The sequence below is a fragment of the Salvelinus fontinalis genome, chromosome 32 (genome assembly GCF_029448725.1).
Source record: "Salvelinus fontinalis isolate EN_2023a chromosome 32, ASM2944872v1, whole genome shotgun sequence".
NCBI lineage: Eukaryota > Metazoa > Chordata > Actinopteri > Salmoniformes > Salmonidae > Salvelinus > Salvelinus fontinalis.
Genome location: NC_074696.1, coordinates 45,617,016 through 45,636,735, shown reverse-complemented (window position 1 = coordinate 45,636,735; position 19,720 = coordinate 45,617,016). Strand labels below are relative to the sequence as shown.

The following is a 19,720-nucleotide window of genomic DNA, read 5'->3' as shown; positions in this document are numbered from 1 at the left end:
TGACAAAACATAACGATGGCTTTATTGTTAAAATTTTAGCATAACAAACTAAATCAATATAACAAAAACAAAGTAAAAATAACATAACGTCAGCGGCAAAAATAAAATGTATTGAGATAAAAAAAAAATCTGCAGCCTCATTCACAAGGTAGAGTGTTGAGCTAAAAAAGTTTTGATTCTCTGTAATAGTTCCTTCTTCACACTATCTGGTACAAGTGCTGCAAGAAAAATAACATAACATAGTTGTTAGCAAAGTCACAGTTCCATAGTAGTTGGAGACTCAGGAGGAACAAAAAGGTATTTACAATAACATATTAGCTGAAATGGTGTGGTGAGTATTTATGTTCTGCATACCTCTTCCTTTTGGTGTGATTTCTGCTACCAGGTCCTCCACTGTTATGTGTTCCAAGCCCTTTTCTCTGATAACATCTGCATAGAAGAAGAACAGGGAAATGTCTCCCAGGGCCTTATGGTTCAGATGCTTGCACTGACTGAGTGATGTGTATGTTATGGGGATCCGGAATAAAATACAAAAATACTACAGGTGACTGAGTGATATATAGGTGACAACAACTAACCCCCCCTCCTCAAGCCACATACACAGATTGACAGGCAGGCAGACAGAAATACCTTTGCAGTGTGCTTTCAACTGATCCTTCCACCCACATTCTACCAGCTTCGCCCTGAGCAATTCTTTCAACCTGTGGTCAAGCAATCAATCACGTTCAAATCAAATGTACAAAAATAACATGTCCGTACGTGCTGTTTTTATCTGCCTGTTAGCCTTCAACCAGCTGGTTTTGTTTCACATTCCATCAGTAACGTTACACTACACAAGCATGTGAATGTGTTTTGCTTACCGATCCCGTTCCCCCATTTCAATTAATTTCTGATTTATTGCTGCCCTCATTTGTGAATCTTTGCTCATGTTTTTTTTCCCTGAAATGGGATGAAGGAGAACTCTGTACGTTTCCAAAGACACACCGCAAACTCTTTACAGCGATTAATTAATTGTAAACAATGCGGTTAAGCTAGCAAGCTCCCTTTTTTGGATGAGCAACAGTAAAATAAATATATTTCCGGGTCACGGACGTTAGAAAGAATTTCACAATAAAAGTCCCCCACGTAATAGTACAAAGGTGTCAATAACTTGTATTTATTCATGATATATGAAACATTAACAACGATTCATATTTGTTCATAGTTACGTAACACTTGCATTAAATTTGGGTTTTAAAACGTCCTTCAATGTCAAATAAATGCCCCCAATGCAAATAACTGTATATGAAATACATATTGGCTTGTAGAGCTTAAACTATTCTAGGTGCCGCAGTAAAAGCATTGTAGGGAACACTCAGTAGGGTCTATAGAATGTACTCTGAGTGTACAAAACACCTTCCTAATATTATGTTGCACCCCCTTTTGCCCTCAGAACAGCCTCAATTTGTAGGGGCATGGACTCAACAAGGAGCCGAAAGCGTTCCACAGGGATACTGGCTCATGTTGACTCCAACGCTTCCCAGTGTATTGGCTAAAAGATTATTGTAGCTCTGCTGGAGTCACTTTTATAGATAACTTTGACACCTTCTGGAAACAGAAGATACTCTACAGGAATGACAGAGTCCATCCAAATCATCTTGGCTCCTGGACTCTGTCCACGCATTTCAAGGCTGCGTTGAAACAATGACTTATGAATGACCCAAGACCAGCTCAGTTAATCACTACCATTGTGACAATGAGTGGTGATATGCTGCATCAAATGCACATTATCCTAGGGGCGTTGGCAGACACAATGTAAGTAACTTAATGTATGTCCCCCTAATTGCCCTGAATACCTTTGTTAATCCTACAGCTATTGGATGCAGTAATCATGAGACTATGAACCAGAGTTACACTGTTAGCACTGAGGTGGTGTGTGTCCTATAAGAAGACCACTTTGTGCAGTTCACACTGCACTATCAAGTCTACGTCTGATAAGCTTATGCATAATGCATATGGATGCATTATATGATATACCCAATGAGCTGTAACGAATACACCAACAGCAACTGGCGGCAAAAGATCTGAACACAGAACTCGGAGATACAGTATGCAGCAGGTAACTTCGATTCTAAACTACATTGCACATGCTTGTTCACAAAACTATGCGAGATATGGGATCAGAGCATGACAATGTTCTATTTCACACTAGGGTTTGTGGTTATCGAGGGGGAGTTTTGGAAAGACTTTTGGAATTGAGAGAAGAACTGTTGGCATTTGCAATTAATGTAAAAAACACACTTTTTTGACTTACTGTGTAATGAAAATAAAAGTTGTCTCCTTGCCTATGTAACAGACATATTAGGGAAACTGAATACAAAACTTTTATACAGATGAGTTACCGAATCAGCGAAACCCATTTGACTGTGATCCTGGCTCAGTTGAGATGCCGGTAATTGAAATCGAACAGCTGGTCGAGCTACCATGTGACCGAATGCTGCAGACAACGCATTCACGGGTCACTATGGAAGAGTTTTGGTTCCTGACTAAAAGGGAATACTGTGCCGTCTCCCTCCGAGCATTACAACTGAGCATTACAACATCGGCTTCAAGGGCATTATCACTTTTATACAATGGGTTACCAACATATTCAAATAATTGATTGACATGTTTTAATTAAAAACATTATTTTGGTGAATTTATCCATACTATTCCAAAATATATAGTCCCAACACAAATCTAGGGTTGCTACTCAAGCCGTCTTGTCTTTCGTTCTATCGCTTCGGCTGCCAGAGACGTGACGCAGTCGTTCAGTCTTTTTGTTCTGTATCTATGGACGCAATCCAATCATTCGTTCTAAATGTTTCATTGCCATACTGGCTGGCAACGTTCTTATCCCTTGCTTGCTTGCTAGCGAACTACGGCTAATTTAAAGTCACGTCAAACAGTACAGCCAGAATAACAGCACAGTAGCTTAATTTGCGTTTGTTTAAGCTGTTTTCTAGTGACATTTATTGAGATACATCCATAACAATGAGCTAATGATGCGAGATTCTGTCTGGCATAGAACACATGCATGCAAGCACACACACACACACACACACACACACACACACACTTGGTGGGTTCTCCAATATTGGAGTTGGGGGAACTCAATCACTTATCCTCTACCCTCAGATGTTGATGAGTCTTATTATGACCTCAATTAATCTCAGACATTATCAAGTGTAGAATCAGTGTAGATGAGATCAATAATTGGTGTACAGTAATCTCCTTGTTGCCATTTGTCCTTCCCTATAAGCATGCTGAAATTCTGTTGTTAGTTTGTTTACTGTAAAATAGCATTGTATCTGGTCAAACACAATTTTTTTCAGAAGTTTACGAAGGGTTGGTAACAGGATGATTGGTCACTATTTGAGCCAGTAATGGGGGCTTTACTATTCTTGGGTAGCGGAATGACTTTAGCTTCCCTCCAGGCCTGAGGGCACACGCTCTCTAGTAGGATTAAATTGAAGATGTGGCAAATAGGAGTGGCAATATCGTCTGCTATTATCCTCAGAAGTTTTCCATAAAGATTGTCAGACCCTGGTGGCTTGTCATTGTTGATAGACAACAATATGTTTTTCACCTCTTCCACGCTGACTTTACGGAATTCAAAAGTACAATTCTTGTCTCTCATAATTTGGTCTGATATACCTGGAAACCATGTGTTTGATGTATTTGAAACCATTCCACTGATTCCGCTCCACTCATTACCACAAGTCCGTTCTCCCCAATTAAGGTGGCCAACTTCCAACACCTTTCAGCAACGGGTGTGGCTTAAATAACCAAATCCACTTATTTCAAGGGGTGTCCACATACTTTTGAATATGTATTTGTCTTTTACATTAATATCATTTATTTTGGTAAGACAATATATGCGTCCCATGACACAGTGCTATATTTGAGCCGTATAGTGTTCAGGCACCCTATTTTAAGCTGTTTGACCACAGTAAAAGTCCAGCAACCCTTCCTATGACCCTACTGAGTCTTTTTTACCACACTTTAGCTGAGACAGGTAATAGACAGTCCAATACACTGTATATTGCATTGGCGAGTATGGAGGGGTGCGAAATAAAAACCAGCAACAGTATGACACAGTCCCCCTGCAAAACTAAACATATTTGGTTATTAGTAATCTCTAGTGGACAGAGTAATGGTTACTGAGACTTCTGCAAGAATTTTACTTCTCGGTAACTGAGATTAGGTTAGTAGAGACCGTACTGAGTCCTTTCCACCTCACTTTAGCGCTCTACTGTTCAATATGTGTTCCATTGTTATGTTATGTTGCATGTGTAACCGATGTGAAATGGCTAGCTAGAGATTAGTATCTCAAGTCCGGCAGAGAACCTGTTAATATAGTTAACAGGTTACTATCCTTACGTCACTCGCTTTGAGACCTTGAAGGTTCCCCTTGCTCTGCAAGAGCCGCGGCTTTTGTGGAGCGATGGGTAACGATGCTTCGTGGGTGACTGTTGTTGATGTGTGCAGAAGGTCCCTGGTTCGCGCCCGGGGCGAGGGGACGGACTAAAGTTAAACTGTTACATTGATGCTGTTGACCCGGATCACTGGTTGCTGCGGAAAAGGAGGAGGTCAAAAGGGGAGTGAGTGTGGCCGATGTGAAATGGCTAGCTAGTTAGCAGTGGTGCGTGCTAATAGTGTTTCAATTGGTCACGTCACTCGCTCTGAGACCTTGAAGTAGTTGTTCCCCTTGCTCTGCAAGAGCCGCTGCTTTTGTGGAGTGATGGGTAATGATGCTTCGTGGGTGGCTGTTGTTGATGTGTGCAGAGGGTCCCTGGTTCGTGCCCAGGTCGGGGCGAGGGGACGGACTAAAGTTATACTGTTACACATGGGTAAATAGTCATACACTCTGAAAGACCAAATAATTGGTATTTATTAGCAAAAGATAGTAAGACAACTGCTGGACACAGTACATAGTGTTATGGTTTCAAAGAACTAGGATAAGACACATGAGGCCTGAAGCCACTAGGATATTTTTATTTTATTTTTTTATTTCACCTTTATTTAACCAGCTGGCAAGTTGAGAACAAGTTCTCATTTACAATTGTGACCTGGCCAAGATAAAGCAAAGCAGTTCGACACATACAACAACACAGAGTTACACATGGAGTAAAACAAACAAAGTCAATAATACAGTAGAAAAATAAGTCTATAAACAATGTGAGAAAATGAGGTGAGATAAGGGAGATAAAGGCAAACAAAGGCCATGGTGGCGAATTAAATACAATATAGCAAGTAAAACACTGAAATTGTAGATTTGCATTGGAAGAATGTGCAAAGTAGAAATAGAAATAATGGGGTGCAAAGGAGCAAAATAAATAAATACAGTAGGGGAAGAGGTAGTAGTTTGGGCTAAATTATAGATGGGCTATTTACAGGTGTAGTAATCTGTGAGCTGCTCTGACAGCTGGTGCTTAAAGCTAGTGAGGGAGATAAGTGTTTCCAGTTTCAGAGATTTTTGTAGTTCGTTCCAGTCATTGGCAGCAGAGAATTGGAAGGAGAGGTGGCCAAAGAGGAATTGGCTTTGGGGGTGACCAGAGAGATATACCTGCTGGAGCGCGTGCTATAGGTGGGTGCGTCTATGGTGACCAGCGAGCTGAGATAAGGGGGACTTTACCTAGCAGAGTCTTGTAGATGATCTGGAGCCACTGGGTTTGGCGACGAGTATGAAGCGAGGGCCAGCCAACGAGAGCGTACAGGTCGCAGTGGTGGGTAGTATATGGGGCTTTGGTGACTAAACGGATGGCACTGTGATAGACTGCATCCAATTTATTGAGTTGGGTATTGAACCTTTATTTAACTAGGCAGATCAATTAAGAACAAATTCTTATTCTCAATGACAGCCAACCGGGTAATAGTGGGTTAAGCACAGAACCACTCATATGCATAACATAGCCATTTTTCAATGTGCTCCACCTTACAATATTATTTATCTTATGTAAAGTTGTCATTCTCTTTAGTGCACTATGACTAATCCAAACTGCCAAAAAATATTGATTTCGTATCATACACAGCGTTTAAGAACAGATGTTTATTTTGAAGGCAATCAGAAAACCGGAAGTCTTCATGTTGCTTCCGGGAGGCTAATGCTGCTGTCATGACGCTAAGAAAGACCAAGGAAGCAAGCAGTCCTACACATAAACCTTCCGGTTAAGAACACGAAAGCGCGAAGGTTCTGCCTATGAGAGTGTTGAACCACGCAGGTTGTTTGCATTCGTTTTTTATCAGTCATGATCCATTAATAGTGTCTAAAACCCAACAGACACATTTTCTTCAAGAAGTTTTATTTATAAGTTAATTATTTTCATAATTTTTCACGTCCTGCAAGATTTCAATTCCCATACCTCCCTATATGTCCGTCCGTAAAATATTCCGACTGATTCATACAGGGAGCACATTAAGTTGTGTGCAGTTCAGCTCCTATATATTTCATCTTAAACATATTGTCAATTTATCAATAATTCTGAAACATGGCTGTATCAAATTATTCATTGAAGGTCAACAGACAGCTTTTGGATGCCAGCTTTGAGAGTTACAGACTGTCTCTGGAGCCCATACCAATTTACAACGTAGAGCTAGATGCTGGTGAGAAACTGCGCGCCACGTCGCATTTTCCTTAGAGCATGCTGATATTGCCATTGTTTTTGATTTAGCTACAGGGCTGCTAACTTTTGAAGAAAGCTTGGAGTGAGTGAGATTTGCTATGTGAATTTCATTTCCCCTAACACAACCCATGTTTTAAATGTAATTTCCTGCAATTCATTTATTCTGACAGGGTGGAGTTAAAAAAATAAATCACAGGTCAGGAGTTTTAAGGGTGCTTTCAACATTAAATGAACACTCAAAATGTGATGATTTTGCGATTTTTTTTGGGGGGGGGGTGGTGAAATTAGCTTATAATAAATACATTTTATGCTAATATTATTTCAATTGTTTTATGTGGTTTGACACTATTCAGACAGTAAATATTAGCATTAAACACTAAAAACAGTGGGAAGATTGGAAGCAGAGATTGATCCCTGTTCTTATGCAACACGTGCCAGGGAGTGTTACCAATACACCAAGGCTCTGCACAGGAAATATTCATGTTTAATGGCAGTGGGTAACCAAATCATAGATTGCAGTTGACTTGTCTATATACTGCTTTCAAGATAAGGACACAAACATTTTGTAATGTGGGTGTACTCTCTTGAAAAAAGGTCTCTAAGAAAATCCTGCTTGCTCTCCAGGAGGGTTGGCCAAGACCCCTGTTCTATGTTTCCCAAGTGCCGGGTGATTGAAATGTTTTTCTTATTACAATTAATTTCTCAAAATCACCAAACCTTGAAGAAAAATCTGATGAATTTGGGTGGTTTATACCTACTAGGTGAAGATCCTTGCCATCATCTTACTCTACCTAGACACAATATTATGCTTTATGAGTTGCCTAGAATGTGCACAATAGTGAAATGTCAAATTATATTTGATTCTTGGAGCATTTACTATCCAATGCTTATTTGTATGACTTGTTCATGAATCGCTGCAAAAATACGTGACCTCAATTAATTTTCAAAGACACAAGTAGGCATATGAGATTTCTAATATGGGATTAAACTGGCAAAATTGGGAAGAAGTGGAATAATAAAATACATGTGGGGAATAACAGTGTTCTTGCTAACAAGCACAGTAATTACCCTATATTTTAGCTCATTGTTAAGAATGCACATTTTTCCACTGATCAGACTAAATATAGTAAATGGATAATAACATCCATTGATGACAAATCTGCCCCTACACCCTAACCAAATAAATACCATAACTAGACCAATCATAATGGTGCCGCGATTCGCAGTGCTGTGGCAAGACAGGACAATGATAGAAGTTCCGCTCGTGATGTTAAATTGCAGGCGCAGATGCTGCAATTTCAAAATGATTTGAAGCACAGTTGAAAAGTTAACGCCCTGACTATACAGAACAATTGACAAATAAAAGCAGTACTTTTCAATGCTTGCAATATGAGGTATGTCGTGAGAAGAGGGTCAAATGCGTGTCTCACGGCCAATGGGTAAGAATTGGCAGCTCTATAGCTAGCTATTTTTTCCCCCCATTGTTTGACTATATACAGTATTACAATAAATGCACACGCAATACTAATGACATGGTCTTTGAAAATCATTTGTCAATGTTAAAGGGATAGTCCGTGATTTCGACAATGAAGCCCTTTATCTAAATGTACTTCCCCAGAGCCACTTGTATGTATCTGATTCCGGTTTAAAGGAAGTTGGAGGTAGTTCCGCGAGCCAATAGAGGTCAATGGCGACGATAGGCTCCTACTCCGCCATGGCTCATTGGCCAAAGCCTGTGGAAATCATTTGTTGTTGTTGTTGGATTAATGGCAAAAATAAGATCTGTGGTAAACAGGCTTAAGAGATTTTTTACGTTTTTTTCTGAGAATTTTCACCAGCTAGTCACTTTTAGCGAATGTTGAAGGATTTATATAATAAAAGCAAGCACATGAGGCACACAGGCTTAATAATTCATAAAGGCCATGTTAACTGATAATAATTTCCCAAATGTATACTTACTGTACACAGTTTTAATATTTGCGACAGTATTTTTTTTCCCGTGACGACACGTTTGTGGTGTCTGTCTTCTATTCACACATAGGTGTTCAGAGACGCAGATACCTTTTAATAGCACAGGTAGTGGTCTCTGTCTTCCATCTGTTTTGGGGAAAGAAACACTGTAACGTGGAAATATGGCTGTGTGGGAACCCTATCCCTATGAAGGTGTGTAGTAATTTTTTACATTATTTCTCGCTGATATGAAAGATGCGTTCCTTATGTATCCAAAACCGTGCTGCAAGCGATGCGTTTTAATGTTTAAAGCAAGCATCGGGTCTCTAAACAAAAACTCCACCAGTCAGAAGATCGTCAATAGGAGCTAAAGGTACTTAGCAACTTCCTTCAAACTGAACGCAGAGACATACAATGGTATCCATGAGTTCATCTGACTCTGGGGAAGTGGATAAAAGGCCTCATTGCCAAAATCCCGAACTATCCCTTTAAGTCAATGGCGAAGTATTGCTGAAACAAATATGGGCTGTAGATTTATTTCTGGGGTTTATTCACTTCAGATTGCTCACACTATTTGGCATAACTTATTCCTTATACTCAAAAAAATAAGAAGTGCATGCAGGAAAATTAGAGTTGCAACATAATCTATGCAGAATGATTGTACCTTTTTTATAGGTTATGCCATAAAAACACTAGCCTAGAGAATATTCGTCAATGGTATAGCACCCAGTTTTTTAAATGACATTTCACAAATTTACATTACCTCCTCTCTATAGCTGTGGCGGAGGTGAAACTGAAGGACAGTCAATACACCCTGGACCATGTGCGTGCTTTTGGCATGTACAACTACCTGCATATAGACCCCTGGTATGAGGACAGTGTTTTCTTTGTTGACTGCAAAGGGCGAGTGCTGAATCTTACGGTTACCCTGGTAAGTAAGTCTCTCAAAATGCTTGATGGGTATCTTGTACAGTTTTTCTGAAAAATGAATGCTGCTCCACAGTGGAAATGTTTTTTAAAATGTATACTAAGAGCCCAACACCTCTCAGGACATTGCTTCAGTTATACCTCCATCCAACTTTAAATTGATGCCCCCATAATGCATAGCTTTTGAGAAGTATTATTAGTGGAGCAAAGTCTATCTGATACTAATATTCTTACTTGTCCACTCAATGCACTGGTAAAACAGCACATGGGTAACCCACTTCATATGTATATACTGTATTCTAGTCAAGGCCTATCCTATTTAACTAGTGTTGTACACACCTTTTTATATTCCTATACTGCCCATGTCTATCTATACACACCATCATATACATACAGGGCATTCGGAAAGTATTCAGACCCCTTGACTTTTTACACATTTTGTTACATTACATCCTTGTTCTAAAATTGATTCAATGTTTTTCGTCATCAATCTACACACAAAGCAAAAACTGTTTTTTAGAGTTGGTGCATCCTGTTTCCATTGATCATCCGTGTGATGTTTCTACAACTTGGTTGTAGTCCACCTGTGGTAAATTCAATTGATTGGACAGTATTTGGAAAGGCACACGCCTGTCTATAAGGTCCCACAGTTGACATTGCAGTGCATGTCCGAGCAGAAACCAAGCCATGAGGTTGAAGGAATTGTCCATAGAGCTCCGAAACAGGATTGTGTCGAGGCACAGATTTGTGGAAGGGTACCAAAAAATGTCTGCACCATTGAAGGTCCCCAAGAACACAGTGGAACCATCAGACTCTTCCTAGAGCTGGCCTGCTTGGCCAACCTGAGCAATCGGGGGAGAAGGGCCTTGGTCAGGGAGGTGACCAAGAACACGATGGTCCCTCTGACAGAAGAACCTTCCAGAAGGAGAACAATTTCTGCAGCTCTCCACCAATCAGGCCTTTATCTTAGAGCCATGAGATCAAAGGAATTGTCAGTAGAGCTCTGATACAGGATTGTGTCGAGTCACAGATGTGGGGAAGGGTACAAAACAAATTCTGCAGCTTTGAAGATCCCCAAGAACACAGTGGCCTCCATCATTCTTAAATGAAAGAAGTGGAGGTATGTTGTCCCAAAGCCACTCCTGCATTGTCTTGGCTGTGTGCTAAGGGTTGTTGTCCTGTTGGAAGGTGAACCGTCGCCCTAATATGAGGTCCTGAGTGCTCTGGAGCAGGTTTTCATCAAGGATCTCTCTGTACTTTGCTCCGTTCATCTTTTCCTCCAACCTGACTAGTTTCCAGGTCCCTGCCGCTGAAAAACATCCCCACAGCATGATGCTTCCACCGCCCTGCTTCACCGTAGGGATGGTACCAGGTGTCCTCCAGACATGCCTCTTGGCGTTCAGGTCAAAGAGTTCAATCAGAGTATCTTGTTTCTCATGGTCAGAGTACTTTAGGTGCCTTTTGGGAAACTCCAAGCGGGCTGTCATGTGCCTTTTTACTGAGGAATGGCTTCTGTCTGGCCACTCTGCCATAACGGCCTGAACGATCATAACGGCCTGAAAGCCAACTGACATTTACTCCTGAGGTGCTGACTTGTTGCACCCTCGATAACTACTGTGATTTTTATTATTTGACCATGCTGGTCATTTATGAACATTTGAACATCTTGGCCATGTTCTGTTATAATCTCCACCCGGCACAGCCAGAAGAGGACTGGCCACCCCTCATAGCCTGGTTCGTCTCTAGGTTTCTTCCTAGGTTTTGGCCTTTCTAGGGAGTTTCTCCTAGCCACCGTGCTTCTACACCTGCATTGCTTGCTGTTTGGGGTTTTAGGCTGGGTTTCTGTACAGCACTTTGATATATCAGCTGATGTAAGAAGGGCTTTATAAATACATTTGATTTGAATTGGTGGAGTTCTGCAGAGATGTTGGTCCTTCTGGAAGGTTCTCCCATCTCCACAGAGGAACTGTGGAGCTCTGTCAGAGTGACCATCGTGTTCTTGGTCACCTCCCTGATCAAGGGCCTGCTTCCCCGATTGCTTAGTTTGGCCGTGTGGCCAGCTCTCAGAAGAATCTTGGTGGTTCCAAACTTCTTCCATTTAAGAATGATTGAGGCCACTGTGTTCTTGGGGACCTTCAATGCTGCAGCAATTGTTTGGTACCCTTCCCCATCGGAGCTCTACGGACAATTCCTTTGACCTCGTGGCTTGGTTTTTGCTCTGACAGACACTGTCAACTGTGGGACCTTATATAGACAGGTGTGTGCCTTTACAAATCTTGTCCAATCAATTGAATTTACCACAGGTGGACTCCAATCAAGTTGTAGAAACATCTCAAGGATGATCAATGGAAACAGGATGCACCTGAGCTTAATTTCGGGTCTCATAGCTAAGGGTCTGAATACTTACGATGTGCAGTAAAATAAACCCTGACGTATACTATTTCATTCATAAACAGAATTCATAACAGAGATGAGGTTCTGTAGAAATCCTCCGTTGATGACAGGAGACTGACAGGTCTTTGTATTGTGTTGACAGGACACGACACTGGGGAAGCCCATAGAGGTCTTCCACATGCCCTCTGACCCCACTGTGTGTGAGGAACGTCTCTGTGCCTCTCTTAGCTTCACCTCTGCCACCTGGGCATCTCTCTCTGACGGCGCGGGCAGACTCTACCTCCTCAGAACCAGCATGAGAAGGGAGAATTGCAGTCTGAAGTGGGAGGTGAGAAGACTTGGACCTGCAATATACTCTGTCATGATCAATGTTCAGATATTGACCAACAACATTGCATCCACTTTGCTTTTTAGTTTTTTTTCCCAGATTTGTTTTTACATCCCATTTTAATAAAGGTCAGCAGTTATATCTCACTTGAAAAAGAGATATCAGTCTCAATGTTACTTATAGTGTTTGTCAAATTAACCTACCATAAACCCACGGTGGAATATATTAATCCAGGCCTGTTTTATCTTGAGTCCTCTTTTATATACCATTCTGTAGATCCGGTTTAGCATGTTGATAAGCTTGAAAGAAATTAATAGTCTCTACTTAATCACAAGCCCAGCAATTCCAGCCAGTTAGACATTTGGGTAAAGCTTTACATTAACTCTATCCGCATTAATAACATAGGTTACCCAGTGACAGGGAATTCACATTAAATGAACATTGTACATCATTATTTATAAAAGCTTTATAATGTCTTTGACATGGTTATTTATGGTATAAATGCACAATAAGATGTAGCTTGTTATATGAAGCTTTACTAACGCTATGTCACATACTCAGTCAACAGTTTGTTAGGTACACCACCCCATTCACGAAAAATGATTCGCTCCTACAGACAGTGAGTCACGTGGCCGTGGCTTGCTATATTTAGCAGGCAGATAGGCATGAAGGCATTATGTTACTGTTCGATGTAACGTTAGAATGGGCAAAACGAGTGACCTAAGTGACATTGAGCGTAGTATGATCGTCGGTCCCAGTATCACAGAAACGGCCCGGCTTCCTAGACTTTTCACGTACGACAGTGTCTTAGGGTTTACCCGACAAACCAAAAACATCCAGTTAGCGGCAGTCCTATGGGCGAAAACGTTACGTTGATGAGAGGTCTAAGGAGAAAGACAAGAATTGTGCAAGCAAACAGGCAGGCCACAAACCGGCAAATAACGGCGCAGAAAGGGATCTCGGGAACGCACAACTCGTCGGTCCTTGTCACGGGTCGGCTAACGCAGCAGACGAACACACCGGGTTCCACTCGTATCAGCTAAAACCAAGAAGTAGCGGTTCCAGTGGGCACACGACCACCAACAATTGAGGAGTGGAAAAACATTGCCTGGCCTGACGAATCCCGGTACCTGTTGCGTCATGCTGATGGCAGAGTCAAGATTTGGCGTAAGCAGCATGAGTCCATGGTGCCATCCTGCCTGGTGTCTTCCTGGCACACATTAGATCCCTTGATACCAATTGAGCAACGTTTCCATGCCCCGATGAATTCAGGCTGTTCTGGTGGCGATGTGAGGTCCGACCCGGTACTAGATGGGTGTACCTAATATCTTGTTCTTATAGATGTGTTATAAATACTACATTTCGTACCCACTGTGCATGGATTGATCTTAAGTTAGAACACATTTCTGTCTGAACTAACTAGACTTGTTGATTGTGTGTGTTTGTCAGCCCTTGTTCAGTGAGGAGATGGGGGAGCCCTTCACCATCCTCCACAGCATATCTCACGTCCAGGCTGGGGTCCACTCCATGGAGGTCCTGCTCCTCCGCATCCAGAAAGACCCATTATCGGACTCTGATGCAAAGGGAAGTGGCTACTCTGTTTCTTTGGAGTGGATCACAGTCTCGAACACTGCAGAACAGGGTGAGTGGGGTGGGGCACTTTTGTGTGCGTCCCAAATGGCACCCTATATTCCATATACTGCTTGTAACACTAGGGGATGACGAAACCTAACTCTTCTATATGGGTGCTGGTATAGTGCATGTAGTTCACTATACCATTCATTGTATGTGATCTACCTCGTTGTGTTGTCAGTGATGAGGGAGTTGGGAATAGTAACTAAGTCTTTCAGGATAATTTTGTGCCTCAGTTAAATGAAACATCTTATTCATATGGAGATAGATCACTTCATTGCTTTTTTAGTTTCTCAGTGAAAGAGCATAATACGTTGATGACGGCGAGCTAATAGCAGGTAGCTCTGAATGAGAATGTGAGCATTTGTGGCATGTTTACCACCTTCATGCCCATCATTTCTATTATCAATGGCCATCATTTCTATTGTCAAAGGCTGACCTACAGAAACAACATTTACTTAGGGTTTGGGAAAATGAAATGTGCGTTAATTGACTTTCATTTGCTCTGATATCTCAACTGTAGATCTGTATCTTCCAAAATAAATGTTGCTAAGGAGAATCTTCATAAAAAATCTGGGCATTCGACCTGAAACCAAGCTACCTGGTAGTAATTACTAAAAGGAGGGTAGAACAGAATGAGAAAATTAGACATGGGATGCATCCCAAATGGCACTCTATTCCCTATATAGTGCATTTATTTTGATCAGGGTCCATAGGGAACTTGAATTACTTGGAAACTTCCTTTTGCCATGGAAAATCGAGTATTGTCATGATACCCCACAGGAGGTTGGTGGCCTGGTGCACAACTGAGCAAGAGGACAAGTACATTAGAGTGTCTAGTTTGTGAAACACGCCTCGCAAGTCCTCAAGTGGCATCTTCATTAAATAGTACCCACAAAACACCAGTCTCAACGTCAACAGTGAAGAGGCGACTCCAGGATGCTGGCCTTCTAGGCAGAGTTGCAAAGAAAAAGCCATATCTCAGACTGGCCAATAAAATATTAAGATGGGCAAAAGAACACAGACACTGGACAGAGGAACTCTGCCTAGAAGGCCAGCATCCCGGAGTCGCCTCTTCACTGTTGATGTTGAGACTGGTGTTTTGTGGCTACTGTATCTGGCTGCGTGGAGAGTAATCCACGGAGACTCTGTGCCACAAAATGAGTGACAAAACATTGCAAAACCTGGCCAAATAATTTCAAGTCATCAGTCTCAAGTCAAAGACGAGTCCCGAGTCTTGAGGCTCCAAGTGAAGTCGAGTCTCAAGTCATCAAATGTGAGACTCAAGCCTAAGTCATGTGACTCGAGTCCACACCTCTGATATTGCATGTTTCTTCTGAGTCCGATAGCCTATGCGTTCATTTTTGTCAGTACGAAAATGTAACAATCCTCTCTGTAACAAGCATTTTCTTAATTTGTATACTAGACAAATATTTAGAGGTAATAACTTGAATAATAATAATGAAATGCTACTGATAATAATAAAGACATGTAATAGTGAAGTTGCAGAGAAAATACACGTTTGTCGCCAGGTATGAGAATTAAACCTGTAAATTGCAATCAAATCAGTCTAATAATGCTTAAACATGTATTCTGTGTGTGCCGTATCGGCAATTTTCAGGTCAGGAGAAGAAGTACAAGGTAAGGAAGAGGAAGGTGCTGAGGGGGAAGTCAGTGCCCCACTATGCAGCGTTGGAGCCCCAAGGGAAAGGGCTAATGGTGGCTTCGGAGAAACCCTTTGTTTTCACACATGTTGACGGCGCACTGCTGGAGCAGCCTGCGACACAGGCCATGGAGATGGAGTCGAGCGCTGGTGAGTCAATGCTACAGGTCATAGGTAAAAGCTGCATAGAAAGTATAACATATGAAGAAACTGTTTTAAGTATGCCATTTTTTTCCACTGCTCAGGATTGGATAGAACATTGAAAGGTGCTGTAAAAGGATTTGAGATTGGACGGGCGTGCGTATGTGATAAGCATCGGTTGCCAGGGAAATAACATCATGAAATGGGTGACAGGCAACATTAGACTAAATTCATAGATTTTAGTATTCTGAATGCATTGTCATCCCAGTGTCTGAGTTTTGTGATGAAGTGGCCCTTTGGTGTTTGAAATCATGATTCAAGCATGGGGGAAACCTGGCACCATTATAATAGGCCTAATGGTAGGCTAATAACTTTTGCTAATGATAAACGAGATGCATTTGCCGTTGTTTATGAGATTGCGTGTAGCCTAATGTGTTTCTTTGAGTTTTATTATATGGGCCTAAATCATTATAATATTTTCTGACTGGTTTATTCCCTCTACACAACAAATATTAGGCTACCATTTATCCATCTCTCATTCAATAACCAAGCATGCTCAAAAGTAATAGACCGGTAGCCTAGACGGTATACAGTGCCTTCGGAAAGTATTCAAACCCCTTGACTTTTTCCACATTTTGTTTGGTTACAGCCTTATTCAAAAATTGATTAAGTTGTTTTTTTTCTCCATCAATCCACACAAAAACCGTTTTTTTTAAAAAATGTTTCCTAATTTAAAAAAAATTAACCGAAATATCACATTTACATAAGTATTCAGACCCTTTATTCAGTACTTTGTTGAATCACGTTTTGTCAGCCTCGAGTCTTCTTGGGTATGATGCTACAAGCTTGGCACACATGTATTTGGGGAGTTTCTCCCATTCTTCTCTGCAGATCCTCTCAAGCTCTGTCAGGTTGGATTGGGAGCGTTGCTGCACAGCTATTTTCAGGTCTCTCCAGAGATGTTCAAACGGGTTCAAGTCCGGGCTCTGGCGGGGTCACTTAAGGACATTCAGAGACTTGTCCCGAAGCCAAGCCTACATTGTCTTTGATGTGTGCTTAGGGTCGTTGTCCTGTTGGAAGGTGAACCTTCGCCCCAGTCTGAGGTCCTGAGCACTCTGGAGCAGGTTTTCATCAAGGATCTCTCCCAGTCCCTGCCGCTGAAAAACATCCCCACAGCATGATGCTGCCACCACCATGCTTCACCGTAGGGATGGTACCAGTGTTTACTCAAACGTGACGCTTGGCATTCAGGCCAAAGAGTTCAATCTTGGTTTCAGCAGACCCGAGAATCTTGTTTCTCATGGTCTGAGAGTCTTTAGGTGCATTTGGCAAACTCCAAGCGGGCTGTCATGTGCCTTTTTACTGAGGAGTGGGTTCCATCTGGCCACTCTATCATAAAGTCCTGGTAGGTGGAGTGCTGCAGAGATGGTGGTCCTTCTGGAAGTTTCTCCACAGAGGAGCTCTGAGTGACTATCGGGTTCTTTGTCATCTCCCTGACCATGGCCCTTCTCGCCCGATTGCTCAGTTTAGCTGGGCGGCCTTTTATAGAGGAAGGTGTGTGCCTTTCCAAATCATGTACAATCAATTGAATTTACCACAGGTGGACTCCAATCAAGTTGTATAAACATCTCAAGGATGATCAATGGAAGCAGGATGCACCTGAGCTCAATTTCGAGTTTCATAGCAAAGGGTTTGAATACTTATGTAAATAAGATATTTCATTCCATTTTGGGGGGGGGGGGGATCAATGTAATCAGTTTTAGAATAATGTGATGTATATTTGGATATATGGTTCCATTTGTAACATACACTGCTTTTTAATCAGCTATGACTCAGAGAGACTGATCTAAGACTATTATGGAACTGTGAGGTCTGTCACTGCGCATATATGCCTAGCTGTTGAATCATTTTCAAATGGAGGAGGATTTACCCAAAGGGCAATGCCTGAGTGTTCCTTAAAGGGATGGGCTACAATTACAACGTCCGTCTGATTCTGGGCCTGTTCCAGCTATTACCCCTCTAATAGGGTAGTCTGTGATTGCTACATACATTTCTCCAGCCCTATCCCTCAGCGGTTTACCAAAATAGTGTGCTTTGCTGTTTCTTTGAACTGCAGATTGCCCTTTTTAATAAGAGTAATGGGTTGTCTCATGCTGGTGTGGTGCGGACGGTCGCCCATTAGGCTAGTGATAATAAGAGCCTCAGAGTTCATGGGATAATAACCCCCCCCCCCATAGTTTTAGGATCCTCATTTCCAACTTCGGACTTGGTTTTCAGGGTAATTTGATACAGTTCATGCTTTGTATTACATGTTTCATTTATATATTAATCAGACACGTGTCTATAGAAATCTTAATGTACTCAACATTATTTACATTTCATTTTTATTTCTCCCCTATGCCATTCAGATCCAATCTACTTCTGGCAGCAGACAATAGAGGATATAACAGTATCTGTGCGTATGCCCGAGGGCATCACCAAAGACGACGTGCTCTTCAAGCTCTCCATGGAAAATGTGAGTGTGGGAGTGCGGGGTTTTGCCCCCTTGCTGGAGGGGCAGCTGCACGCCCCTGTGGACCCCGAAGCCAGTGCCTGGATCATCAAAGACGAGAAAAGGTTAGCGGCCTTGCCGGCCCGCCCTGGAGGATTAAGATAGATTGATGCCCTGGTCAAAAGTAGTGCACTACACATCTGCTTTTACTCAGCCCAGAGTCATGAGTCAGATTTCCTTTCATGGTGAATTCGCTTTTGTGAAAATATCAGAAAATACCACTATCTACAAACAAACAGGAAACTATAGTTTGACTCATATGAAAGTTAGTTTTTGATACCGTTCAAATACAATTAGATTTTATTTGTCACATGGTTCGTAAACAACCAGGGTAGACTAACAGTGAAATGCCTTCTACGGGTCCTTCCCAACAATGCAGAGGAGAAAATAGAGCAATAATGGAAAAGTTATAACATGTAATAATAAATACACAATGAGAATAACGATAATTTGTCTATATACAGGAGGTATCAGTACAATGTCAATGTGCAGGGGGTACAAGGTAATTGAGGTAGGTATGTAGTGTGTGTTTACTGTGAACACAGGCTGTACCCGCTTTAAGTTACAGTTTTAACAGTGTAGGCTACTGTGACTAACAAATGCATTATTATTCTCATACCATTATTACAGAGAATCCGACAATTTATGCTACCCTCTGCCTGTTGTCTACTTAGTTTATTCAAGCCTGTCTCAAAATACAACACTGTCCCTTTAAGACAAACAATGCTCTTTACTAAAATACAACACTGTCACTTTTTCAAAGATGTCTATAAACGCTCTTGTTGGAAGCAATCACTCCCCTATTGCTGACTACAAATGATCTAAAACGGGGCTAATATCGCAATAACTATCAAAGGATATGAACAAAATGCTGCTCTCGCTTTGATCTCAAAACAAGCGCTTCCACAGCTCATGCTGTAAACATAGTCCAGTTCAAAGTAAATGGCACAAATCCATATATGGCAATGGTCTATTTGCATAGAACCCTACTGCAGCTCTGATTGTTTATGCCGCACCGGTCTGTGTAGAGTACAAGCTGAGTAGTGTGTGTCAATGCAATAGAATCCTGCTCCGATGTGTTCTGCCTACAACAAAATCTCTTGCATTGTTCGTTTCGTTTCGGTATGTTGCATTGAAAGTGGCTAATATTGCTTTGATTTGATCACTATTGCCACAGTAAAGGGAAACGTTGATAGTGTAAACAGAGAAAACTCTAGAACAGTGGTCACCAACCTTTTCTGAGTCAAGATCACAGAGTCAAAATGCAAAATGAGATCTAGTGCGCCGATTTTTTTGAGAATGACTTAAAAACATAAGCCTATGCAACATTAACTAATTAAAAACAGTACTGTAGCAATGAGGTTTGTGCAGTAAGCTATAGGCCCAATACATTATCACCACATATTGGCATTGCTTGAATTGCCCTGCCAGTGCATTTTAGTTCGGGTGTTTTTATATATATATCTTCTTTTTTTTTTCTTTTTTGAGGT

At 41.5% G+C, this 19,720-nt stretch overlaps 2 protein-coding genes across 2 annotated transcripts in view; one reads left to right on the top strand and one right to left on the bottom strand.

The window, feature by feature from the left end:
• Nucleotides 1-1,078, bottom strand: LOC129831470 (transcription and mRNA export factor ENY2). Its single transcript, XM_055894877.1, has 4 exons — nt 861-1,078; nt 631-701; nt 355-429; nt 1-218 (listed from the first exon to the last, which is right to left on the bottom strand). The coding sequence occupies exons 1-4, from the start codon at nt 926-928 to the stop codon at nt 142-144; spliced, it is 291 nt and encodes a 96-aa protein (XP_055750852.1). The 5' UTR covers nt 929-1,078; the 3' UTR covers nt 1-141.
• A 5,318-nt stretch (nt 1,079-6,396) lies between these two features.
• The window catches only part of nudcd1 (NudC domain containing 1), a 32,004-nt gene continuing 18,680 nt past the window's right edge, over nt 6,397-19,720 (top strand). Inside the window, exons 1-6 of the mRNA XM_055894874.1 lie at nt 6,397-6,624; nt 9,371-9,525; nt 12,058-12,243; nt 13,693-13,885; nt 15,497-15,688; nt 18,088-18,295. Of these exons, the coding sequence (XP_055750849.1) occupies nt 6,510-6,624; nt 9,371-9,525; nt 12,058-12,243; nt 13,693-13,885; nt 15,497-15,688; nt 18,088-18,295 (1,049 nt within the window). The 5' untranslated portion in view covers nt 6,397-6,509. The remainder of the gene's footprint in view (nt 6,625-9,370; nt 9,526-12,057; nt 12,244-13,692; nt 13,886-15,496; nt 15,689-18,087; nt 18,296-19,720) is intronic.

Coding starts and splice junctions, on each gene's coding strand:
- LOC129831470 (XM_055894877.1), bottom strand. CDS start 928: ATGAGCAAAGATTCACAAATGAGGGCAGCAATAAATCAGAAATTAATT. Junction 702..860: donor GAAATGGGGGAACGGGATCG/GTAAGCAAAACA, acceptor GCTTGACCACAG/GTTGAAAGAATTGCTCAGGG. Junction 219..354: donor AATCACACCAAAAGGAAGAG/GTATGCAGAACA, acceptor TTTTTCTTGCAG/CACTTGTACCAGATAGTGTG.